Source organism: Mirounga angustirostris, unplaced genomic scaffold (genome assembly GCF_029215605.1).
Source record: "Mirounga angustirostris isolate CCGP_5_RB_7025 unplaced genomic scaffold, mMirAng1.0.hap1 SCAF_1, whole genome shotgun sequence".
Lineage (NCBI taxonomy): Eukaryota > Metazoa > Chordata > Mammalia > Carnivora > Phocidae > Mirounga > Mirounga angustirostris.
Genome location: NW_026991709.1, coordinates 110,224,896 through 110,251,744, shown reverse-complemented (window position 1 = coordinate 110,251,744; position 26,849 = coordinate 110,224,896). Strand labels below are relative to the sequence as shown.

At 37.6% G+C, this 26,849-nt stretch overlaps 2 protein-coding genes across 2 annotated transcripts in view; one reads left to right on the top strand and one right to left on the bottom strand.

Annotated features, from left to right (window-relative positions):
* MED12L (mediator complex subunit 12L) overlaps window positions 1-26,849 on the top strand; it is a 320,591-nt gene that overhangs the window by 237,272 nt on the left and 56,470 nt on the right. Inside the window, exons 17-26 of the mRNA XM_045903552.3 lie at window positions 6,852-6,999; window positions 11,586-11,704; window positions 12,361-12,504; window positions 13,343-13,506; window positions 16,217-16,348; window positions 19,595-19,822; window positions 20,666-20,807; window positions 22,397-22,517; window positions 22,872-22,973; window positions 23,688-23,801. Of these exons, the coding sequence (XP_045759508.1) occupies window positions 6,852-6,999; window positions 11,586-11,704; window positions 12,361-12,504; window positions 13,343-13,506; window positions 16,217-16,348; window positions 19,595-19,822; window positions 20,666-20,807; window positions 22,397-22,517; window positions 22,872-22,973; window positions 23,688-23,801 (1,414 nt within the window). The remainder of the gene's footprint in view (window positions 1-6,851; window positions 7,000-11,585; window positions 11,705-12,360; window positions 12,505-13,342; window positions 13,507-16,216; window positions 16,349-19,594; window positions 19,823-20,665; window positions 20,808-22,396; window positions 22,518-22,871; window positions 22,974-23,687; window positions 23,802-26,849) is intronic.
* Window positions 1-26,849, bottom strand: part of P2RY12 (purinergic receptor P2Y12) — a 45,118-nt gene that overhangs the window by 6,001 nt on the left and 12,268 nt on the right. The gene's annotated exons all lie outside the window — the stretch shown is intronic.

Below are 26,849 nucleotides of genomic sequence, written 5' to 3'. Positions count from 1 at the left end.
TAGTCTAAAGGATGTTTATGAAGTATTTTTAAGATGTTCAGATGAAACAAGTCTTGTGAAAAAAAAAAATCATCACTGGTTTCAACAAATTAATATGCCATACTAAAGGAGCACTAGGGCGCCTGGGTGGCTCAGTTGGTTAAGCGACTGCCTTCGGCTCAGGTCATGATCCTGGAGTCCCGGGATCGAGTCCCGCATCGGGCTCCCTGCTCAGCAGGGAGTCTGCTTCTCCCTCTGACCCTCCTCCCTCTCATGCTCTCTGTCTCTCATTCTCTCTGTCTCAAATAAATAAATAAAATCTTAAAAAAAAAAAAATAAAGGAGCACTAATTTAGGATACTGAAATCATTCTACTTTATGAAGAACTTATGTTTCCAAATTCCTAGAAGGCTATGAATAGGGATTTGAGGGGTAAATGAAAGGCTCCAGTTCTTGATCTAAATGAACTGTCCTTTGATTTTCACTTACAACCATACCTATCTGTAGACCACTTGATTTTGAAAGTGACTAAAATCTTTAAGAAGCCATTCAGATTATAACATACACTGTTTGTTTGTTTTTTTAAAGATTTTATTTATTTGACAGAGAGGGAACACAAGCAGGGGGAGAGGGAGAGAGAGAAGCAGGCTTCCCGCAGAGCAGGGAGCCTGATGCGGGGCTCAATCCCAGGACCTTGGGACCATGACCTGAGCTGAAGGCAGATGCTTAACCGACTGAGCCACCCAGGTGCCCCAAAAAGTACACTGTTAACCCTTGAACAACATGGAGGTTAGGGGCTATAGTAGTTGAAAATTTGTACAGAGCTTAATTTTTTTTTTTAATTTTGAATTGATATGTAGTTGATATATGCATATAACTTTTGACTTTTCCAAAAACCTATTAGTAGCCCACTCTTGATGGAAGCCTTATTGATAATATAAGCAGTTGATTAACCTATATTTGGTATGTTATATATTATATACTGTATTATAATGAAATAAGCTAGAGAAAAAGTATTACTAAGAATATCTTAAGGAAGAGAAAATACATTCATAGTACTTACTGTATTTATTGATAAAATCTGCATGTAAGTGGACCCACAAAATTCAAACCTCTGTTTTTCAAGGGTCATGTATATTATCGTACAAATAGAAGTAGATCAAGTTGTGCACTTCAGTCTCATAAGAACAGCACATGCAGTTTGTAATTGTTATGTATTACCATTGGAAACAGGACTAATTTTGATTTGGTTAATTTCTATGACTGATGACTTAGAAAATGAATGTATACCCCAGAATTTTTACATGTAAGTGGTTTAATTGGTTTATTTATTTTGCCACATCTATTAATGGTAGTCTGCTTATCTGAAAAATATTTACTTCAAATGGGATTACTCTGTACTCAAGAGAGCCATGTCCTGTAATGGTAGGATCTGGTGGTCCTTGTGGAACCAGATTACAGCCAGAGTGTGGAGATGTAATTGAGACATTTGATTAGGTCTCAGGCTATTTTAGTTCTAATATTTTATGGTTTCAAAACGTGGTCATTTTGGCCTTAGTGGATGTTTTGATTGAACACATACATTAAAGGCAGTTCTTACATAATCTAGTGGTTTCACCTATTAAGAGTATAGAAATTTAGGTTATATATTAGACTGCACAAGTAAGAAGTCTTGGGTTTGGGGTATTTAGCAAAAGAGAATGCTATGTTGATCCAATTATTTGTCATTCTTGGCTTGATTGTTTTGCTTTTGAAAGCAGAGAACGTGTGTGTGTGTGTGTGTGTGTGTGTGTGTGTGTGTGTTCAACCCTACTGAATAAAGCCACGTCATTTCAGCCATACCATGGTCTATAAGCTATTGTAGAACAAAAATTTCCTATATAAATCTAATGAAAGGAATCTCCTATTTTTCTGGATTTAAAGAAGTTACTCCATTTCAGGTAGAGTAATGAATGAGAAGAAGCTGCTAATTTCTTGTTCCCCCGACACAGCCTCCCCATGCATGTCACTCCCTTCTTACACCTCTGCCCAAGGCTTATCATTCATGTAACATTTATTTGAAGTTAATTTATTCTAAACAGAATAAAGTGACATATCTAAAAGAAATAATTTGAAGGCCTCTTTTAACAGTTTTTTCATTTTAATAGATTAACATACAATTTTAATGTAAATAACCTCATTGTTTTTAAAAAGTATTTTTTTTTTTTAAAGATTTATTTATTTAAGAGAGAGAGCCTGCACATCCTGGGCAGAGGGAGGGAGAGAGAGAGAGAGTGTTAAGCACACTCAGTGCTGAGTGAGTGTGGAGCCCCACACGGGCTCCATATCACGACCTTAAGATCACGACTTGAACCGAAAACCAAGAATCGAATGCTTAACAGACTGCACCTCCCAGGGACCTCTTAAAACGTGGTTTTTACTACTTTTCTGGGAGTTGGAGTAGGGTGCTCTGTGCAGTTTATTTCGTGATGTATGCTGGGTTTGCATTTGGATATTGAAACATACATAATTATAGAGTGTTGGGGATGCATGAAATGCTATATTTTGTTTTATTAGAAGGACCATTGCATTTACTTCATCTATTTTTTCTTAGTGTTTGGAAGAAAAGGAAGCACATCTAGAATAGGATTCTTTTTTATCTCTTTTTAAAAAGATCATTAATTTATTTTAAAATTCTACGATTATTGGGACACTGTAGAAATACCAGGAAGTATGAATGAGGTAAAAGGAGACTATGCATCTGTGATCATCTCACCTCTGTTATCACATCTTATGAACACACGCATGTTTTGGCAACGTTTCTAATCACTTATGTTTTGATGATGACTTAGAGGAGATTTCATTTCATTCAGTTAACTCCAGTTCTTCCTTCTAAGGGTATTTGGCTCAAGAGACCTATTTTAATTTCTGTAGTACTACAAGCCTTCTAGGGCTTTTGGACATATATCCTCCTAGTTTCTTGATCACTTAAGTCTTTGTGAGCATCAGATACTATCTGGAGAAGAAGAGAAATTGATCCTGAGGATGAGATTTTCAGAAATTAGTTTATAGGTGAGATGATCTGTCCAACCTAAGCACAACAGTGGGCTGGCATGAGAGGGGTTGCTAGACTTCTTTGGACTCTCTAGTTGATTCTTTTTCCTGTCCAACAAGTGTGTCCTTCAGGGTCTAAATAATAGAGTAATTCTTTGGTACCGATCTCCCGTCATTGATATTACTTACCACTATGCAACTTGAGGGTTTTTAATACCTAGTTGAAAGAGCAGAACTCATTGATACCTTTGGAAATATTTGGTCCATTTTCAAAGGTTGACCTTGTTCTCATATAGTATGAATTGCTATTTGAAGACATATTTTTGACAAGTACTAAAAGTTGATATAAATAAATCTTGTAGGCTAATGAAAAACAGTTGCTTTTAAACTATCTCTGCCTTTTCTCTTTGAAGACCAGTAACAGCTATCACGATTTACCTAAAAATATTAATTATCAGACACAAATATGGTCTTAAGGCCCCATGTAAAGGCTGATAGGTGGTTCTTTTGCAGTTAAAAGCATGTTGCTCTTGCTTTTTAATTTCATCCCTTCACTCTCAACTCTTCACTTTGCTTCTAGCCCCACTCCCTGAGCAAATCAGAGCCAATGAACTGATAAAAGATTCTTCAAGTTCCTTATTTTTTTATCTCCAAATTTCCCTGTAGTATTTTCACCAGTTTTCTTTCTCCCCTGTGTTTAAGTAGAAAGTTGTCCCTCTCTTTCTTTCCAAGTTAATCCAAACAAGCAGCCATGGTTTCCTACCTCCATCATCAGTTATCTACCCCCCAATCTGGATTTCCTTCATGGAGACTCCTTTATTTGAAACATATCTTTGGCACAAGAGTTTGCCATTGGTTATCCTAATATATCTTTCCTCTCCCACCTATCAAGCTTCATGCCCAACTAGTAAGTGTGAGACAACATCCATTGTGATTTTTTACTGAATTTGACACTGTCGATGGCCCCCATTGTTACATATCCCCTTTCTGACTTCCATGACCATCACTTGTCCATTCATCTTATTAATTATGGAGACTATTTGTACATCATTTGATGGCTTATTTATCTCTTTCATATCTCTGCTCTGTTGGTTCTCCCGTCCCTCCCAAAGAGAATATATTACTCTTATCCCTAACAGCATATATTAAGTACCTGATTAGTGCCATCTAAGGAGAATATAAATGTGAATAAAATGGACCTGTGGGTTCTCCCTCACAAAAGTGACTGTGTAGCAGGGACGGCAGACATTAAAGAAATAGCTCGAAAATGGGTGGATTACACTGTGGCGAGTGCTCCAAAGGCTCTCCTCCCCTCCCTACTCCTCCTGTGCTGAGGGCTTTCACTCAGCTGAGGTGACAGTGAGGGACCTGATGCTGTAATTGTGCACAGCACTTACACATGTGAGGGGCAGCCTGTTGAGAGTATTTTAGGTGGCTGGGGGAGCAACAGCAAAGGAAGGAAGTACCCCAGCGTCTTGAGGAAATGTTGAGTAATGCAGGACAATGTGGATCTGGGGTGCATGCGAGTGAGAAGTGGAACTAGAAATTGAGTGGACTGCAGCGGGTTCTGTGTCTGATCTGCTGCTAAGCGTTTTACATACTTCGTCTCCGTTATTCTGACAAAAATCTCAAAAGGAAGGTGGTATCAGCTCATTTATCAGGGGAAGAATCTGAGGCCCAGAGAGGCTCATTAGGTCAGAAGGACTCAAAGGACCATGGAGTCAGCAGATGGCACTACCTGAATTGAGTCACATCTTGCTCTTACCCTGAGCGTGGACTGTTACTGGTACAGGTGGAGCCGTAGTATCTGTGTGTGTGTGACGAGCTCTGCAAACGCTACTTTTATGACCCTGAATCTGTGCTCCTTGAGGACAGGGACCATTCATCCTTGTATTTTCTCAGGCTTCCTAGCATCTTGTCTTCCCCCAAGTAGATATTCTAATAGCAGGTGTTCAGTAACTTTGCTGACATCTTTCCATCACTCGTCACACAAAAGTTTACATTAGAACTATTTGCCAGGTACCTTAACTGAAAAAAATTGCCAGGGCACATGACTGGCACTGCCTGAGGTTGGTTGGTTGGTTGGTTTTTAGATTTTACTTATTTGAGAGGGAAAGAGAGAGAGAGGGAACATACCAGGGTGGGGGGGGGGAGGGCAGAGGGAGAGACAGAAGCAGGCTTCCCGCTGAGCAGGGAGCCTGACGCAGGGCTCCATCCCAGGACCCTGAGATCATGACCTGAGCCGAAGGCAGACGCTTACCCGACTGAGCCACCCAGGTGCCCCCTGCCTAAGTTTTGTACAGTTTTCTCAGTGTCCTCCTGTTCCCTTCCAGGGCTCACATGTACACATCCCACTAGACAAAAAAGAAATATATCAGTAATTGTCTATAATGGCAACAAAAATTGGAGATTAATAAGCTGCTCAGATCATGCAGGTGTGCAACAAAATGTAGGAATCACTACCTGTGTTGACTTTATCCTATGATTAGGTCTTGTCTTTTAAAACCTTGGAGGAGATTTGGATATTCAGAATACAAAGTAACTACAACTTCTAGAAGGGACTTGCTCCTAGCTTTTTTTTTTTTTTTTCTTTTCCCCCTTAAGAGGCAAATTTGAACACCTGAAACGTTACTAATTAATTCTGCACAGGGTAGCAAGTTGGATTGTCAGGGTATACAAATGCATATTTTTGGGAGAGTATAATAAAAAAGGAATCAGTGCAAAGAAAAGTGGTGACCTAAATGCAAGTGTGTGAGAAAGACCCAATGATGGAAAGTGGCAGAAGCTGAGAGAGGAAAACAGGCTCTTACTTCAAGAGTATAAAAGCAAAATGCAACTTTGTGCAGAGTGCAGAGTTTTTGTTTTGTTTTTTAAATAAGTCAAATCAAGCATGGAATTCTCCAAGTCTCAAGGCTTTTGCCCTTTTTTGTAGCCATTATGAACACAGTACAGTTAGTCTTTCCTGGGAGATAGTCTTTGCTCATGCAAGCTCCTTAGAATTAGTTACTGTTAGGAAGGGTAAGTGCCTAACATGGGCAAACATATACAAAAAGCTAAGGAAAGGGGATGTACTGAGGCTTAGAGCTTGGAATTTTACTAAGAAAATGGAAGAGTATAGAATTTGTTTAGCGGTATGTGTGTGTTTTTGTTATGCTGTCACTAAGTATTTTCTTTTCCCTTGTGGGAAAAATAGTGCTTGAATTTACTGTGTCTGTGGAACGGGGTGGAGGTGGTCCAGTAGAGGAAGTTGGTGTATAACATGTTTGCATTTCCAGCTATTTGCCTCACACCTAATGAGACCTGCCCTCTTTATTGTTTTGTCATTTGGCAATAAATATGCATACATCTCACACAGTCATGTTGGAAGCCAATGGAACATTTTTCTCCTCAAAGCACTTGAGGATCCTAGCAAGATCATTTTTTTAAAAATTTAGTATTTAACGATGCCGTATATAGAAAACCAAGCTTGCTAAGAAATAACATTTTCCTTATGGAAGAAGTATGACTAGATAATATGTAATATGATGTGACATTATTACCATGTCAAATTTTAAACAATGAAAAGTTTTCAAGAGTCAAAACTTACTCTGGAGGGTACGCCCACATCAAATGCTTCTATTAAGACTTCAGGTCAGTTGACACTTTTTTTTTTTACTTTGGCAAGTTCCAAACTGGAAAAACAAGGGTGTTGCCAGTGGAGGTTGAGGTGAATTGAAAGGTGGGTGGGTTGCCACCAGCGCAAGCCAGCATGAAGATGCTGTGGTTAGTGCATTTCATGGATGTGAAATGCAACCCCACCCCTGCAGACAAGGGTTTCAAAATGTATTTTCTGCTTTTCAGGATGAATCTTCAAGTCATGAATGTAACCAGCGCACAATCCTTCTTTATGGAGTGGGCAAAGAGCGTGACGAAGCGAGGCATCAGTTGAAGAAGATTACCAAAGATATTTTGAAAATCCTAAATAAGAAGAGCACCACAGAGACGGGGGGTAAAGAACCTCAGTGCATTTGCTCCCATTGTGCTGTCCTTTGCCCTTCCTCTTAGCCCGGTCTTTATCAAAGTCATACATGACACTGTCACCAGAGTGTTTCCTCTCCTGAATGACTGTCATATTGCAATATGAATAAGCATATTGAAATTTTAAGGCCTTGGTTCTATTTATAGTAATCCTTATATTAAAATACCGTGTTCTATAGATAGATATAGGTAATTTTAATTTTCTACTCTTTTGTTTTTATTCTTCCCAAAATTTCTACAGTAGGCATAAAGAAGTACTGAAGAAGGAGTTGGAAAACCCTTAGTCTGGAAAAGTTCCATTTCTTTAATTCTTTACCATCTTTTTTTTTTAAGCTTGTAGTTTGCTCTGTGTACTCACATTTGCACGATAATTGAAAATCATGATAGTGTACTTGCTGATCTTGTCTTACTTTATTCAGAAGAATAATTGTAATAGGTAGTGGTGGCTACCCATAACACCAAATGATTTCGACTAAAAAAGAAAATTGGGTCTTTGTTCTGTAATGCCTTCTTTACTTGGAATAGTCTTTTCCCGTGCTCTTGACATAGATTTTTTACAGTGAAGCTATGCCTTTATATTATGTCACCACATTGCATAATTGGAATTCTTTAATTATCCACTTCACATTTGCCTAATTACTCCTTTTTAAAGATTGTTTATTTTATCAGGCAGTCATAAGATTTAAAATATGATATCATTCTATATACTTCACTACCATTACTGGTGTTTATTTCTTTATTGTGTAAATAACCAAAGAAAAAAAAAGTTTGGATTTTCTCTATGCAAACAGTGTTCTTCCTACACATGGCATAAACCACTCTAGGAACCCTGCTTTGTTGGCCAGTGCAAAATACATATGTTTTTATGAACCTCTTCACAGGGCCTCCAGTCTTTAGTCTTTAACCAGGTGATTTACTTAGAGGTTGCCCACACTAGATCTTTCCGAGACAAAGTACAGAGAGAACTAATACAAATGGCTCTGTGTCCTCTCCATCACTGGGGGAGCACATGCAGAAACAAGGTACAAGGGCAATATGCTTTTGAGTATGAATGTGGTGTTGCAGGTGTCTGATGTCTGAGGCAGCTGTCTTTAGAACATAATGAAAGAATTACTTCAGGTGATTTACAACAGTTCCCTGACTCCTCTCCCTTCCATGGCCACTGAAGGACCTTGTACCACACTGGCGCCATGAGGGAGCAACCAAGAGTTGTGGATGGGAAATGAAACCTTGTTGTTGTTGGCCTGTCATTCTTGAGCTTGGTTTAAAAAAAAAAAACAAAAAACCCCCCAAAACCCAGAAACAAAGAACCCGCTCTAAGAAAAACTGTTGATCCTCTTGTTTTGCTGTTTTTCTCTGTTAGAGAAAAGAGGAAATGGATTGCATGTAGAAGGTTGAATTTAGAAGCGCTATAACTAGCTAGCAAAGAAATTTGAAACTTCTTTTTGTTTACTTGGAATCGGATGGCCACTGTCTTCTTTAGAAGGGTCAGGGAAACATATTTCATCAAAATTAATTTTAGAGAGTCTCTCCCGATCTTATGGAATTTGGGGATTTGGAAGGCTTAGAGGGGTCAGAAAGGGAAGGAAACAGTGCGGTGTCCTTTTTTGTTGAGCCTACTTCCTTCCTTTACAATGAGTATTTAATGCCAGACTTTATACAGTCTATCCTATTTCTATACCAGTCTCTTAAATAGGCAGTTCTTGCTTATGATCTCACAAAGAGAAAATCATTGTTGTTTCATGCTACTTTTTGAGATATTAACAGTGAAACCAGCACTGTGGAGATATATTTGCAATGGGGATTTTTGTCTTCCCCTCATTTTATTTTTTACTTTTTAAAGATTTATTTATTTTGGAGAGAGTGTGCATGAGCAGAGGGAGGGGCAGAGGGAGAGAAACTCAAGCAAACTGCACCCTGAGTGGGAAGCCCACCCAGGGGCTTGATCCCACAACCCCGAGATCATGACCTGAGCCGAAACCAAGAGTCGGATGCTCAGCTGACTGTGTCATCCAGGTGCTCCTGTCTTTCCCTCATTTTAGATAAAATTCCTCCTTCAGAAATATGTTAATTTAGGCTGTCGTGAGCTGTCCTCTGATAAATAGTCAAAGTTTGAGTCACTACTTAAAACCTAGTATGCTCGCCAGAAGCTAGCTAGCTGTACTTCTGATTAATGGTGATTTGCCCACTGTTTCAGCAAAGAGGAGGACTGGTAAGGAAGGGAAACAGAGCTTGTGTTAGTGTGTCTTTGATTTCTGGCTACATATAAAAGTATGGTTTTGAGGAACTCATTAGAAGTGTTCTCACATCAGCTAGGCCTTATGTAGGAGTTCAAATGACACTTCCCAGTTGAGCATGGTCAATCTTCATTTTCCATTTACATTGGCCAGTCATCTTTGGTTGTCACTGTTTTTTTAAACATTAATGAAGTTTACCATGACAATAAAGTCCAAAATTTCCAGGATTTAAAGATTTTTTTTTTAAAGGGAAACCAAAATTAAGCAAGAAAAGAGCAATAAAATGTATTATGAAAGCAAATTAACATAAAACAGATGAGGAAAATCAATGATTACGACTACATTGTTATTTATGTAAATACCATGAAAATAAAATAGTCCATTGAGAACCACCACTAATTCCTTAAATTTTTTTAAAAGTGAATGTCAATTGCCAACACTCCAATTGTATGAGGTTTTAAGAAGTTAGCTACATGTAAGTAAAATAGAGCCTATTTAGCATAAACCAAAAAAAGTGAATTTGTGAATTCTCATGCAGGCTGTACTTCCTCAAATGTGTTATTTTTTGCTTGTTTATTTGTTTTGGCCCCAGGAAGGACTGATTAAATATGTTAACTTCACTTTTACAGCATTTTGTACCCAAGACAATTGATGTGAGTTTTCAGCCTTGGGATCAATGATGTTAGCTCATGAAATATTCAAAACTTGGATATATTAAGCATGCTTATTACATGTGAACAGCTAAAAAGAAGGCAAACGACCACACTTAATTTGAGAATAGATATTGAAAATCAAGTCGGTTGGGGTGCCAGGGTGGCTCAGTTGGTTAAGCGTCTGCCTTTGGCTCAGGTCATGTTCCCAGGGTCCTGGGATCGAGCCCCACGTTGGGCTCCCTGCTCGGCAGGAAGCCTGCTGTCCCTCTCCCGTTCCCCCGCTTGTGTTTCCTCTCTCGCTGTCTGTCAAATAAATAAATGAAATCTTAAAAAAAAAAAAAATCAAGTAGGTTTAATGAACTTCTGAGTTCTTACTCTTTGCATTAGATTTGGTGTTAACACAAGGGGCACAGTCTTGTATCTTCTGTTACTCATCACCTCTGAATTCTATGTACTCTCCTATCCAGGTTTGTTTGCTTTAGGAAATACAACACCCTGGTGTGTGCACACCTACACCTATAAACTACACTTGCTTGTATTTGAAAGAAAATCTCTTCTAATGTTATTTTCTAAAACCATTACGTTTGCCTTCAGCAAGATCTTTTTGCATTCAGTGAAATATTTGTGTCTTTAATAGAAAAAAAAAAAATCTGTAAAGTGACCTTTGTTCTCTGAAAGTAAACTTTCCCAAATAGGACATGAGTGATGAAGCTCCTGTCTGTCTCAGTAGCCTTAGACTACTTAGAATCAGAGCGTTAGAAATGATCTTACAGATCATGTAATCCGACCTTTCTGGGTTTTTTTAGATTTGTCTTTATAAATGCATATATTTAAAGATATTTAAGACCGGATCTGATTCTTTTTGAATTGTTGAGAAGAACAAGAATCCTCCGGGGAGAAGTAGTGTTTATAATATTTTTTTTCTGGAATTTTCTTTAAACTTCTTTATGCTAAATTGATAAATGTGGCACTTTCCCATTATGTGGAGCGATTTAATCCTTGCTACCCCTAAAAAACTTTAAAATTGGGTAAACTTCCTTTTTTACATATTAAACTGTTTGGGAGAAATATCATGGTGAATGTCCTAACAAGATGCCAGTGAAGTTTCTATTCTGTCAGTGTGACCCTGGGTGATTTTTTTTTTCCCCTTTCATTTTTATCATTGTATTTTAAGAGCTAGTGAGAAATGTTTATAGAGGTACTTCCCATTAATAGTCAAAATCTGGAAACTGCTCACTAGAATGAATAAATACATGGTGGTATATCACACGTTAGTATACTATCCATGAATGGGAATTACTTAATTTTAGAACAAGTTAAAATTGCCTCAACAGTGTGGATCAATTCTCAGAAGCATATAGTTGAGTGAAAGCTGCCGGATGTGAAAAGTATCTCTCCTTGTTTCCAAAGTGGGCAATACTCATCCAAGCCTTTAGAGGTCAGGATCTTGATTCCCTGGGGCAGAGAGGTGACTAGAAGGAGCCCGAGGGGGTATCTAGTTTTCTGGTATGTGATTTTGTGATTTGAGTCTCATTACTTGACTTGACTTTGTAGAAATTCATAGTTTGTGCACTTCTCCATATATGTTATAGTTCAATAGAAAGTATCCCCTGAAAAAGTCAAGAGCTTCCATTAAATGGAAAGTAATGTATCCACTGTCTATTTAGTTGGAGATGAAGGACCAAAAGCCAGGAAGAACAAACAGGAAGCATTTCCGACACTAGAGACTGTATTCACAAAACTTCAGCTCCTTTCGTATTTCGATCAGCATCAAGTGACGTCTCAGGTAGCTGTTTAAAGCTATGTGTTATGCATTTGGGATATTCATATTTACTTCAAAATTTCTTTCATGCAGTATATGTTTTTGGCCTTATTTGGTTGTATAGGTATGTTTTTAAAACATATTTGGAAATTTGGAATCATCTCAAACTATTGAGTAGTTCAGTTTGAAGCATCAGGTTGCCTTCTTCAGAGAAATTAATTTTTATCACTCATACTTTTGCCTTATGATAATAGTCAACACTGTGTCAGATAGTCCCTAATGCAATAGTTACGTTATTACATTTTGGTCCTACATTGCTATGGGAAGGGAGAAATCTGTTGATGACTACAATAAAATACTATCTAAATGAGCAAAAACCAGATCTGTGTTGTTTTACAAATCCACTGATTCTCAGATAGATGTTATCTGGAAATTAATTAGCATTTGTAGTTCTACCATTAAGATAGGTTAAGATCTTAATGACCACTTGGCTTATTTCTTCAAATTATAGTTGTAGTAAGAAAGTTGTTGGATTTGTATATAGTTTTGGTTTCTTTGGAAATATGTTTTAACTTTTTTTCTAAGTAGAGTATATAAATTCAAATTTCTTAAAAAATTAAAATAATTTTGAATATTGATTTTACAGTTGTTTTCAGTTTTTTTTGTTTTTGGTTGCCCAGATCTCTAACAATGTGCTGGAACAAATCACAAGCTTTGCTTCAGGAACATCCTATCATCTCCCTTTGGCTCACCATATTCAGCTTATCTTTGATCTTATGGAGCCAGCGCTAAACATCAATGGACTAATTGACTTCGCAATACAGGTGTCAAAGAGACCTTGCTTCTCTCAATTTTAGGAAAGCAAACCTGCTGGGCATCATATAATTTAAAATGAGCAACCCAGTGCATTTTTGAATAATAGAGACATTCTGAATCAATAGTATTCAAGTAGTATTTTAATTGTAGCCATGTTCATAATCTTCAATTAAATAATTAAAATTGTGCAAAAATATATAATAGTTATTTAAAAATGTGAGGGTTTTGAGGATTTATTTTTGTCTTTTGTTCTAAGAAAAGGTGAAAGTTTATTTATTGTAGAGTATATTTTAGGTTAAGAGCAAAAAATAAAACCTTATAATTTGATTTGTCCCATTAAATGTCTTATAAACAGACTTGAGTTCATTTATTATCTTGCTTTTAGTGAATAGAAATAAAACTCATTTTCTATTTCTTATTGGAGGTGTTTTGTTAATAACAAGAAAATAATGATAAATAACTTCTGTTTTCTTGAAAAGAAAGGAAAAGAAAGGAAAACGTGAGAAGTGGGGATATTCTCTGAAATCATCTGGTCTAGAACTTTGGGCTGCCATCAAGTTTTGGTAGCTGTTTCAGTGTTGGATACTTTCTGATTGTATGTATCATGATGTCTAGACAGAGGCAAAACTGTAGAATTTGGTAAAGGATTAAAAATAAAAACCAGTTTAATTCGTTGGGGCTTGTTTTCTCACACTGTAGTTGTATATGCATATGGTCCTGGGACAGATAATGGGTGAGATCAAATGGTATTGGAATGACTCAGTGTATCTGTGGCTTGTGAAAATAAATGTTTTTCCTCTTCCTTTTGGCAGCTACATTTTTATTCAATCTTTTCTTCCATTGTAGCTGCTAAATGAACTGAGTGTTGTGGAAGCCGAACTGCTCCTGAAATCCTCCAGCCTGGCAGGAAGTTATACAACGGGACTCTGTGTGTGCATCGTGGCTGTTCTCAGGCGGTACCATAGCTGTCTCATCCTCAATCCTGATCAGACAGCCCAGGTGTTTGAAGGGTTGGTATATAAAATATCATGACTGTTTTTCACATGTTGTCTATGTATAATTTGTGATGGAATGTCATAATGGTTTTAAGAGGAAAAACAGGACAGGTGTTTGTTTCAATTTGAAAGATAGAATTAAAGACTACTTTTGCCGGAAAACATTTATCAGAGAAGAAGATGTAAGCAGGAAAAGTGTGTTCTCTAAATAGAGGGGCCTTCCTTGCCTGCCCCTAATTTCTATGAGCATAAGCCCATCATTTACAACACTGTATCATTTGCTACCCTGAACCATGGCTTATGATGAATGATGAATATGTCACAGCTGCTTCATTGATGTAATTCCAGTTTATAGTCAAGACGAAATGAGCTTTGCACACATTGTTATTTTCCTATTTGCTTCTTCAATTTCGTTTCTTTTAGGAACTAAATACGTCTTGACAAAAGTTAATCTAGAACAAATGACTTTCTTGTGTCTTAGTCTGTTTTTTGGTTTGTTTGAACTGTAGGGTGAAGTTTTCTTTGCTGTCACTCATGAAGTTGGACCAAGTCCTACATCATCCCCATTAGAGGCTGAGGTTACAGGGCCGAGAGAAATGTAGTGACAGAACACCTGTATGGAGCTCCTTTTTGTCTACTGCAGACTTCTTTCTCTAGGGCTTTATATATATTAAAACAAAAACAAAAACAACACCTCTTTTTCTGAAATTTTCCTTCCTGGATTTAAAAGAAACATGGGGTTCTGTGGTTCCACAATACTTTTTTTCTGTAATCTAGCGCATGCAATCAATTTATCATCTATTCTGGGGTGCCATCCATTTAGCAGAAGCTTTTTGGGGGAAAAGGAAATGCTACCACATTAATAGCACACACAAACTATTAAATGAAATCTTAAACATTCCAGATTATTTTTAAAAGGTTGAAAATATTTTAGAATTCAGGAAATATAGGACCACCTAATAGCCCTCAACTACCCTATAAAATTGCATAATTAGTACCATTTACAAATCATGAAACTGAGACTCAGGCCTTTTAAATGAAGTGTTTGTTGAAGTGATCTACTTAACATTGCATAGCTAATAAATCTCCCATATTGCTAAAAGTCATTCTACGTAAGAGCACATTCATGCACCTTGATTTATACCGTGCTTTCTAAACTGTGTTTGGAAACCCATCAGTTAGTCATAAAGTGAATATTACAGGTTTTGACAAATTTTTTTTTGTTATTTTGAAATTTATTTTAGTATCATTTATTTTGACATTTTAAATGTATTATCTATTAAGTGTTCATAAAATCATATTTGATATTATATTTTTATTTTGTACTGAATGCATATACTGGATCTCAGTGTAAAATGTTTTTCTTATCTCTAACAAGTGAAAAAAAATCAAGGAAATACTGCTATGGTATGGATGCCTACCAAGTTCTCAGTAAATGTTTGTTTACTTTAATCACAACATAATTCCTTGCTTTTTAGAGTATGTGTGGAGTTTTTAAATTAGTATATTTAACAGATCGAATCCTCTACTTTGCTTCTTAATTGCAGGATACTTTTACTGTAACTGACAGCTTTTACCAGCTGTCTGGTGGCTCTGTCTGCTGATACCATTTCACAGGGCTTGGGATGCAACATTGTCATTTCTTTATTGTCTTGTCATTTCCACCTCTGGTATTTGTGATTGTAGTGTCCTTCTTGGCCTTGACAGCCTAGGCCCTCCCTGGTTTCCCCGACCCCCTTAATAATGGAGAGAGCTGAGGATTGGGAGTCGGGAGACCTCAGCTCTCCTCTTGGATGTGCTATTAATTAGCTTTTTGCCTTTGGGCAAGTTATTTCACCTGTCCTTGAGCCTCAGCTCTGTTTTTTTTAAATGGGGAAAGTGAATCAGATGATTTTAAAAGCCCTTTTCAGCTTTAATAATCTGAGTCATCGATGACACTATTGTGATATTACTGAACCCTATAACAGAATACAAGATGGCAATAGTGGAATCAGAGTTACAAATAGGTGGATGGAGCACCAGTGTTTTCTTGTGTGTTATATGAAGCTTTTCGTTGAGTGAACTGTGGCCAAAGGGACCATCCTTCCATTATGGGGAAAAGGGCACATAAATGGAACAGTAACAGTACTTCTTTTTTGAAAGACTTCTAGAGAATGTCATTAAAAAAAGGCGGGGGGGTTAATTTCTTACATAAGGTAAAGTAAAATTTGTGTCTGGTTTGGATAAACAAGGAGAATATGACCTCAAATCATGAATTCATCAAGTTTTTGCCAGGACCAGCTCATGGTCCTGAAAATGAATTTCCCAGATTTACTGATTTAGAGACTTGCTCTTTTCCAAAGGAGTGGACTTAAGAATCTTTGCAAATGGCCTGAATTTATGAATCTTTTTACTGAAGAGAGATTCTCTACGACAGAGTTCCTCGTGTTCTAGTCACAGTAAATTCATTGATGGATTCTCCATATGTACCTTCTGTATTCATTTCTTGTTGTTAATGGTATTACCCAAGTCTTTTTAAAAATCATCTAGTTTTTCAATATCCTAATAGAAAAATGATATTTTATGCAATTATGTACTATTGCTATAATCATTAGTATCAAAAACCTGATACCTTTTTTCTTATCCAAGTAATACACCCACATAGTCTCACTCTAAAGGATTCAAATAATAAGATATATATTAGCAAAATATGCATGTCATTTCTTCACGAATTTTTCCCCCTTAGGTTATGTGGTGTGGTAAAGCATGTTGTGAACCCCTCAGAATGTTCCTCCCCCGAGAGATGCATCTTAGCCTACCTCTACGATCTCTATGTGTCATGTAGCCACCTCAGAAGTAAATTTGGAGACCTCTTCAGGTGGGTAGAAGAAAATCAACAGGAATAGGATTATGCCTATATTTGGTAGTGACCCAACTGATATTGTCATACTTTTTAATAATGAAAATTAATCATAATTATATCTGCCAGAATTCATATTGAATTGTTTTTCATTGTCACTTTGACCTCCTATTACCAGTTACTCTGCATGTTTAGCTATGATGGCAATTCTGAGATAAACTTGAAAGGAAATATTCTGTACTTTGCACTTGCTAGTACCTCACTTGAAACATTGTTTCACTGCTGTTTGAATGCTTACTTTCTCACTGCCTTTGCTTCTCTGCTTCCTTGACCATCCTATTTCAGATGGTGTCCCTGATTGGATGTCATTCTCTGCATCTTAGCACTTGCTATTACTACCCAAGTACACAGGTGCTAGAAAACACATACTTACTTAATGTTATTTTGAGGAAATTTCGATTATTAATTGTAGGTGGGGTTATGAAAGGGACGATAATAGCTGCATATTAAATTTGTCATCTAGAAGGAGCTAAGGAAAGAATTAGGGTTCTTTGTTCTTAAATTCCGTGAGCTTTGTCATCCAGGTTTGTGTAGATGTGACTGCTCATCATTGCTTTGTCACCACCACCATCTCTTGGTTAGACCATTGCAGAGTCCTGACTGATTTCTCTGCTCGCACCCCTGACTCTCTTTAGCATATTGTCAGCATACCTACTAAAGTCATCCTTTAAAACAAGAATAACTTGAAGGTTTCTAGTGGCTTCTTATCTACACAGAATAAAATTCAAAGTCCTAACCTGCCTTCAGGATCCACTGAATGCAGTCTACTCTTTTCCCTCTTCCCCACTGTGTACGCCATGCTAACCACATGGACCTCCTTACTGGTCTTCACACACTCTAAGCACACTCCCATCTTGGGACTTTGGCACTTGCTGCTCCCATTCATGTAATGCTTCCCTTCTCTTACTAACATGTTCATCCCCACAGTACATTTATGGTCTACCTACCTGCCCATCCTGTTTTCAATAGCAGCCTCTTCCCCCTACTCTCTGTCATTCTCTGAACCTTAGCACTTGCCACCACTGGGTGAATTATATATGTATTTATGGTCTGGCTTCCTCCTAGAATGTAAGCTTCGTGAAAGGAGGAACTTTTATTTTCTTCACTGGCATATCCTGGTACCTTGAAGAACGTTTGGCTCCTAGCAGGCACTGCAAAAAACCTGCTGAATGAAAGCTTCATCTGGCGGGGGAAAAAAAATCATGATATTTTCAATGGTATCAATAGGGGAAGAAAACGGGAGAGTATGTCATGAAATGAGCTAGGTTTCCCAGTAATCCCTTGTAGAACATTCGAGTGGGTCTTAGGAAACATCTTTCCACAGAAATGATGTAATAATACCATACATTCTTACTTTACAGACAGCTTTCATTTTCAGTTTACGGTTTTCAGAGAGCTTTCTCATACATGATTTGGTTCTTGAAACCAAATAGTGAACTTCCGGAGAAAGCCCCAATAGCCTGTTTGACCCCTAGTGCTCCCGCCGGGTAGTGCAAGTGTGTTCAGTAAGTGAATTCAAGTAATGTGCCCCGGGGCGTGTGGAGGCTTAGGAGACCAACAGTGAGCTGAGGGGTCCGTAAGGTGTCACATCATAGGGAGGGGCCCTGGCTCACGCTTGCTCAATTAAAGATCTGGCAGACCAGCACAGCTCTCTGGAAACCCTGAAGTCAGGCATTATTTGTTGATCGGGATTAAGAACAGTCAAGGGCGCCTGCGTGGCTCAGTTGGTTAAGCGACTGCCTTCAGCTCAGGTCATGATCCTAGGGTCCTGGGATTGAGTCCCGCATTGGGCTCCCTGCTCTGCGGGGAGCCTGCTTCTCCCTCTCCCACTCCCCTTGCTTGTGTTCCCTCTCTCGCTGTGTCTCTGTCAAATAAATAAATAAAAAATCTTAAAAAAAAAACAAACAGTCAAACAAAAGCTAGCGACTCAGAGAGATTTCTATTATGCTAATAAGACAGTTCTAATAACTAGATCTGAAAGAGCATCTCTAAAGTTGTGTGAGAGGACTGTTGGGGGGAAATACATCTTGCACTGATTGGGCGGCAGCTGTGTGCCAGGCACTGTGCTGGGTTCTTTCCATCAAGATTTTTAATCCTCCCCACAACCTTAGGAAGTAGAAATGACTGTTCCTAGCAAGAAGTGATTGTTCCTCATCATAATCTAATAAATGGTGAAGCCTAGATTTGCACATAAGTCATTTTGGCCTAAAAGCATGTGTTGCTTTTATTACTCTGTCAGGTTTTTTCAGGTACAGGCAATTTCAGACACAAAATGTCTCAGTTGTTTCCTTAATTCCATATATGTCTGCAGCAGAGAGTGGTCAGAATTTGAGAGTGACCTAGAAAGCAGCCAATGTTTTATTAAAGCATGGAAGGGCTCGTCTGGAAAGAGTGTAATAAATGAAATAGGAAGCCTAGAAATGAAGAGTAAGGAGACTTCACCACGAGGCACAGATTTCAGAAAAATTATGCAATGCAGTCTGGAGGTAGCCGAGAGTCAACTCAAGAGAAGTCTCTAGACTGAAAGAAAAGTGGGCGCTGACTCTTAAAAAAATTAAAGAGAGGAAAGCAGAATTCTTTTGGTTTCTAAGACAGACACGAATAGATTGGTAGAATTAAGTAGGAAAAGAGGTAATGCTTTACTATTTGCCAAAGTCCGTTTCAATAAAATGACACTCAGTGTATAGAGAGGTGGAGGGAACCAGCAAAAGAACAAAGCTGGTTTTTGTTTCATTTTTTACTGAGAAAGTGAAACACATTAAGAACTATTACTAAGTGAGAATGAATGAAAAGTTGAGTAGAAAGGTTGACAAGGGTTAAGGCAGGAAAACGGGAGACGTTTAAAAGTCCTCAGGGCTGTGAAATGTTCATCCTTTTGAACTGGTCATCCAGATTGCACGCTTGCACCCTTCAGGGACAGCCGACACCTTTTTATATAAGGTGTCTGCTGAGAAAGAACGGAGAAGGCTGTAGTTACTGTCATTTAGTGGGTTTCTTTAGTCCTGTCTGCCAGACCAGTATTTCCTAGACTGTTACGAAGTTGGAATGAAAACTTCCTATTGGGACTCTTCTTTAGGAATACATTAGAGTTATGTATTTCCATAGAGTTGCTGCCATTGAACCTGTCCTTAAAGGAAATAGCCTTCTAGTTATTCTAGTTTTGTTTTTTTTTTTTTTTTTTAACTTTTCTCCTTGTAACCTCAGTAGTGCCTGTTCAAAAGTTAAGCAAACCATATATAATAATGTGATGCCTGCAAATTCTAACTTGCGATGGGATCCAGACTTCATGATGGATTTTATTGAGAATCCTTCAGCTCGTAGCATCAATTACTCAATGCTGGGCAAGATCCTTAGTGACAATGCGGCCAATCGCTACAGCTTCGTCTGTAATACGCTCATGAATGTATGTATGGGCCACCAGGATGCTGGAAGGTGAGCTGGGTTACCCTGGAATTCACTTCGAACAACCTAGTCATTGCCTTGGTGTTACTTTTAAACTAATGTCATTAGTAATTGCCTGGGCTGACGTTTGGATGTTGTTTGCTTTTTGTTCCCCCCATTTATTCCTGAATTGATCTCTGCTTTATACAGTGATTTCCTTAGCCTGACAGGCTATCCTGGCTGAATGCTCTGGCATGAGATGCTTTAGATATAAACTATAGGTTGTCTGTCCACTTAAAAAAAAAAAATAAAAACCCAAATGAAAATGACCTATATCAGAGGCACCTGGGTGGCTCAGTGGGCTTGGCCTCTGACTTGATTTCAGCTCAGGTCATGATCTCAGGGTCGTGGGATCGAGCCCTGCATCGGGTCCGTGCTCAGCGTTGAGCCTGCTTAAGAATCTCTCCCTCCCTCTCGCTCTGCCCCTCCCCCTGCTTCTGCTCACTCTTTCTTTCTAAATAAATAAATGAAATCTAAAAAAAAAACAAAAACCTATTTTAAAACAGTTTTTTGACCTACCTAAATTACACCGTGTCTTTAATTTTTTTGATGCCCCTAAAAATGTAAGTTTGTAAGGTTTGTTCTCAGAACAAAAATACGTTAATTGGCATCTGTACTGATTTTTCTCAGCAACATTAAATGTTTGAAACCACTTACTTTTATCTTTGGTTCCAGGTTCTACTAGGTTATTTAACAAGTGGGTATTTAGTAAATCCTTGTGTTTTCGAAGTGAATGACTTGTTTGATGGTAGTGAGGTATGTGCTCATTAAGTATATTACATGTGCCTGTTTCTCTCCTGTTACTTTCTACTATGTTCTTTTTCCTCTTCCCAGGATTAACGACATTGCCAATTTCTCCTCGGAGCTGACAGCTTGCTGCACTGTTCTTAGTTCAGAATGGCTGGGAGTTCTGAAGGCTCTTTGTTGTTCTTCAAATCATGTGTGGGGGTTTAATGATGTACTTTGCACTGTAGATGTAAGTTTCCTTTTTTGCTTAAAAACTCATCTGTGCAATGAAATATTTAGTTAGTAATTCTTTTTAATCGACTTAACCCTTACCTGAAATATAAAATATTTTCCTTTCTCTGCCCAAAAGCAATAAAGGAGAATGCGGTTGTCAAGGATTACATAAATGAAAAAAAAAAAAAAAAATTGGAATAAATACAATAGCTTAATCTACAGCAGAGATGCCAAGAGTTTCCCTCTTTTTAGCTGAGATTTCTTATATAATATGTTCTCTTCAGAGCTGTCGGTTCATATTGTTTACCCAAGTGCCTTGGACTCCTCATGGTATAAGACATAATTTGCCTAAAGCAGTTTACATTTACATTTTGAAGAGAACCACTTTGTTTTGTAAGGCTCAAGGCGCCTTCTAGGAACATAGCTTTCACTGTGTTGCTTAAGAATGTCCAGGCCCAGATTCATTGACATGTTCAGTCTTTCTTAGTGATTGTGTCTGGAAGTTGATGAAGAGATACCTGGTATATATCACCGATTTCCTTCGCATGTCCTGTAGCATCCATGATGTGTAAAGTTTTTAAAAAATCTGTCATGAGTCTCTGTTTTTCCTATCACTTCTTGGAGTGATCATGTTATATGTTGGTGTGTCTTCTGTGTAGAAGACATTTATATATTTTTACAAACCTCCTTCTGCCTTCCACTTAGAGGTTTACTTTCTAGTTCTGGTATCTCAGGTAACTCATACCTGTTACCCGCTTTTCCAGACAGAAGAAATCCCAATTTTTATCTTTAACATAATTCCTTAACCTCTTGGTTGTTTTCTGTTATACTTTATCTCCGCTTTGTTCCTTCACCTGCAAAATCAGGATTAATAATAGTATGAGGCTCATGGTGGTATGCTATTAAATGAGGTGATTTTTGTAAATCACTAACCATAGTTATTGACATATAATACAACTCAATATGAAGTCTGCTGTTATGATGGTTTTTGTTATTGTTCTCTTCCAAAGTCTTGTTTGGTCTGTGTAGGTAGAGGTTTTATCCTGAATGAATTGATTTTCCTTCTCTTCTTTTTTTCACAATCTCTCTCTCCTCTCTCTCTTTCACTCTCTTTCAAGTTTAGGAGTCAGTTGGAAATTTTCAAAGTTGTTTTTAAAACTAATTATGTTATAGGATCATTCATATTTATCCCTGAAAAGAACTCTAAAACATTAATAAGGCTTAGAACTTCCTTGTTTTTCCTTTGCTCCCTAATGATCTTACCCTTAAATAACAGATGATGTTGTATTCTGTCAAAAAGTTTTATTTATGCTACATCTTTTAGGAATTTCTTTATTTTGTTTTTGTTTTGTTCAATAACATGGACTCTAGGTAAAACTCAGTATCTCCCGATAGCATTGGGATGTAGGTAAACCTCATTTTTCGTCTTATAAAGTAGAAATAGTCCTTAGAAGATAATAAGTCTGACGTGTTACCATTTCACTCTGTTGGGTCATTTTGGGATTTGAGATCTTACTGGTGTTGCCTACATTCTCTTAGATATTAAGCTTAGATATTACCTGAAAGGGTGTTAGGTATTAAAACATGTCAATGTTTTTCTTGAAGGTGAGTGACCTTTCATTCCATGATTCATTAGCTACTTTCATTGCTATTCTGATAGCACGACAGTGTTTCTCCCTGGAGGACGTCGTGCAGCACGTCGCACTTCCCTCGCTCCTGGCAGCAGGTACGGCACGTCCAGAGTGGCCCTTGTTACTTGATGGCTGTCTTGGGGTGGTTTCTAGCTATTACAACACAGTAAACATACTATTAAAGCGTCCCCGCGTTGGGCCGTGGTGTGGTGTTGAGGTAAAGATTGTAGAATTGTCAGTGATGTTCTACACAAAATCAAATGGATCCCTATGGAAAAGGTTGTTTTTAAGGAAGCCCTCTGGTTTCCTGAAAAAGCATAGCTTAGTGCCTTACCTCTTACTGTAAGGAGCATTTGTATTTAAATTATTCCAGAAAAGTTAGCTTAATAGAAAACCTGAAGACATGTCCTTGAATAAATTAGCAAACGTGCTTTTAAAATCTTTCCTAGCTTGTGGAGATGCAGATGCTGAGCCGGGGGCGAGGATGACATGCCGACTTCTGCTTCATCTCTTCCGAGCTCCCCAGGCCTGCTTATTACCTCAAGCAACCGGTGAGCTGAAAGCTGAAAAACCCCTGGTGACATTTTCGTCTGGAGGTATAGATGCTAAAATGACCAAGTAGGCTGTCCGTTCTGTCATTTCCTTCCTGATACTGGTGAGCTTGCTGTGCAGGTGAGGAGCGAGTGTAGTAATGCCCTTGAGAGCGCTCTCAGCACCTTTTATTTATGCAATATCAGGATGGATTGAGAAACTCAAATCAGGAGTTAATAAACCATGGAAATACTTTTGCTCTTAGGCCAAGCCCTGCTGGTGGGCGGCTTGATCCTCTCACATACTATGTATGTTTGTTATGAGCCATATCATAGCAGCTTAGGGCAATGATGATTCATTTATTCTTTTACTAAGGTAAAAGGAATAAGGTAAGAATTCTAGGGGTGTGATTGAAGTGTGTTTCTAAGAATCATTTCCATACAAGGGTGTGTGTGTGTGTGTGTGTGTGTGTGAGACAATCAGCATATGTAGATGAAAGTTCCTGTTTTTTTGGTACATCTCCTTAAGGAGCAAAGACATTGTTTTAATAATTAAAAAGAAAAGGTTAAGAAAGGAATACTGACGGTGTTTCTTAGTGAATCCATGAAGCATCGATTAAAGCTAACTGATGGCAGTTAAGGACCCACAGTCTAACAGTGAAAGACTGCTGATTGTAAATGGTTAGAAGAGATTGTTAATGGTGGTAATGAGACCATTTGCTGTTGTTCTCATAGGCAAACCTTTCCCTGGAATAAGATCATCTTGTGATAGACACCTCTTAGCCGCTGCTCACAACAGCATTGAAGTGGGAGCCGTGTTTGCTGTCTTAAAAGCAATTATGATGCTTGGTAAGATTATCCTGGCACTAAACTTGGTTATTCACCAGAAACAGAGGAAAAATAATTTGTATTTAGGTTCAACTGTAATTCATATTACTAGAAACATGGTTTGGTTTGGTTTGGTTTTCCTGGCAAAATTAGTTGGCTTTCTCCAAGTCCAAGATCAGTTGGACTTGAGATGTCTGCTCCTTACCTACAAATTCTGGGGGAATTTAAATATAATAGGTTTTTGTTTTTGTTGGTTTTTTTTTTGTTTTTTTGGGGGGTTTTTTTTGATGGCATTTTAACTACAGGATATTTCATTTTGATATAACACAGATTCTCAGACCCACAGGGTGGTTTTGTTTTTATTTGTTGGCATAAATCACACTTTGTGATGGACACAGATGACATGGTGATCTAACCAAAAGTTTAAATTTCATGTCATATATTAGGAGCAGGACATCAGAAAACCTGGGTTTTAACCTTAGTGTTTCTACTTCAGTTGTGACCCTTAACAAGCATATAAACTTCTGCCTTGGGGTTTTCATGAATCAGGTAATAATTGCAATGATGTTGATATTATTGATAAATCAATATTAGATATCAGAATTTTTAAAATTTAATCCATAATGTCCAAGATGTCCTTTATACTCCTATTGGCATATGTACTCCTGGAGTAGTAGTACTGCATTTTCTATTCATTGATAGTGTAATGCTTTAAGACATTTTGATTCTATAAATTGGTCAGGATTTGAATGAGTAGGAGGTCTTGAGTCCACACTGCCTAATTCCAACTGTGGGAACCCTCTTTTGGCCTTGACTAAATAAAAGTTCTCTCATGTTCTGAAGGAGCTCTCTTTGATTAGAATAGAAACTATTGAGTAGATAGGAAATGTTTTAGAGGAGTCTTAAAGAACATGATACTTTATATACCTGTTTGAATGTTATTTGGTGACAATAAAGGATAACAGGATTTTCACTAAAAAAATTATTAAAAGTTCACCTTAAGAAAAGAATATATACACACACACATACATATATTTACATGTGGTTTCTAATTTTTGCAGTAGTTTAAGATTAAAGGCTGGAGAAAACATATGTATACATTTATATATTATATCAAAGGGATGCCCTTGGAAATGCCCATGAGTTTATAGTAAAAGGGAAAGGTAGAGCCATGTGGATGGTCATAGCCTCTCTTCTGAGCTTAGGAGCTTGTATTATTATACCACCAACATTAAATGCTCATTTCAGTAAATAAAATTTCTCTTCTCTGATGATGTTTGAAAAGAAAATGGCTGGTCAATCTACTTAAATAAATGTAGAGATCATGAAGTCAGAGACTTGCTTTTTTTTTTTTTTAAACTGTGGTATCTCTAATGCCCATCAGAAAAACTAGAAAGTAGGTTTTGAAATAGTAGCTATTCAACAAACTAATGTTTGAATTGTGACTACAGAAGGGGATAGACATTTAATGGCAAAAAGCAAGATGAGTGCCATCTAGACACTTACCCCTTCATTTGGAGGACTGTTCCAGTTCCAACTAAAATTTGCCAGCCTCTTTAAAGAGTCACATAATTGTATTTTAATATCCATGTGTAATAACCAGTTCATTTATCTTTGGTTGGCTTTCCTCGATCTTTGTAATTCACGTCAGTTCTTGGTAGATAGAGAATGCTTCAAGTCTGAGAAGTCAGGATCGGGTCATTTGGATGTCAGCAGAGCTTTGGACTGGGTAGTCACTGAGCACTCTTTTCTACAGTTACAGAAGGTTCTGGCACAGTCTCCTGTACCTTCTCTGTCATCCTAACATCTAAACTAAATGAGAATCTGAGGATTTCCTAGGCAGAGGTGTTTGTTTCTCTGATTTTGTTTTTACGGAAGTTTTAATTTCTCTACCTTACCCTGTCCTTACCAATGTTCTCTCAAGTCCTGTCCACCAGGATCTGTTTTGAGTTTGGGAGCTAAAACTGTTCTTTAGAAATTGGTTTTTAATTTATGTAGTAGTTTTACCTTAAGGTGTAGAAATAGTTCTTTATATCCCCAGAGGTGGGAGAAAGTATGCTAAATTTTGGTACATATCTCTCAGCTCCCAAGGAGCTCTGTTGAATTAAATGAACTCTTGTGAGTGAAGTGAAATTGGCACTTTTTCTATTGTGTGTTTTAATGAGGAATTTATGATATTATAAGATATTGATGATTTGAAAAGCATTGTTTATTCCTCCCCTCCTCTTATAATTTTATAAATAAATATTCACTAAGCCATTCTGATTTTTCAAATTTTTCAAAACCTTTTCTTGGTTGACCTGTGGGTTTTAAAAGGCTTTTTTCACTGATATGGGCTTAGTTTTACTCATAGTGGGTAGTGAGGGGCCTCATTTAAACTCATTTGTTGGTTCCAAGAAATTTTCTTGTTCAAGGCTTATAAACCTGTGGGTAAACAGGCAAAAGTTTAGAGGCTCTGTTGTCATTTGGTAGTCTTTATTATCAATTCTCTCACTTTAAAATATGATAGTGATTTGTCTTTCACAGCTAGAGAGGATTTCTTATTTCCAACTATTCAGACATTCTGCTCCATTTTGTCCCCAAGAACTTGATTATGAGGGAAACCCTTTCCTTAGTTTCATTTGACTCACTATATTAGAGGTTGATCTGGTGAGGTTTTCTAATTTGGATGTTTACAGAGAGGAAAGTGAGAGACTTGGGTTATTCAATGAGTGCCCTATGTTTTAGGGCTTCCTTAGTATGCATTGCCCTTTTCCATTCCCAGGGAAATAAATCTCTCTTGTCAAGAAGTTGATAGTAAGGTGGGCTAAGGCAAAACTTTTCTCTTGACCTATGGATAGAAAATAAGTCATTGTAAGAGAAGAAATGGAAAAGGGACATCTAGAAGGGTGAGTAACCCATTTTTTCCTTGTCTATAAGTGAAATGAATTTGAATATTGAATACATTTGTGCTTGAAATATTGGTGAAATCAATGTTCTCTGATTATTAAGTATGATTCATAATGGCCTTTCCAAGTTCAGTGAACACATACTTAATTCTGTAAACGAAATAAGGAATAAGTCTTGAAT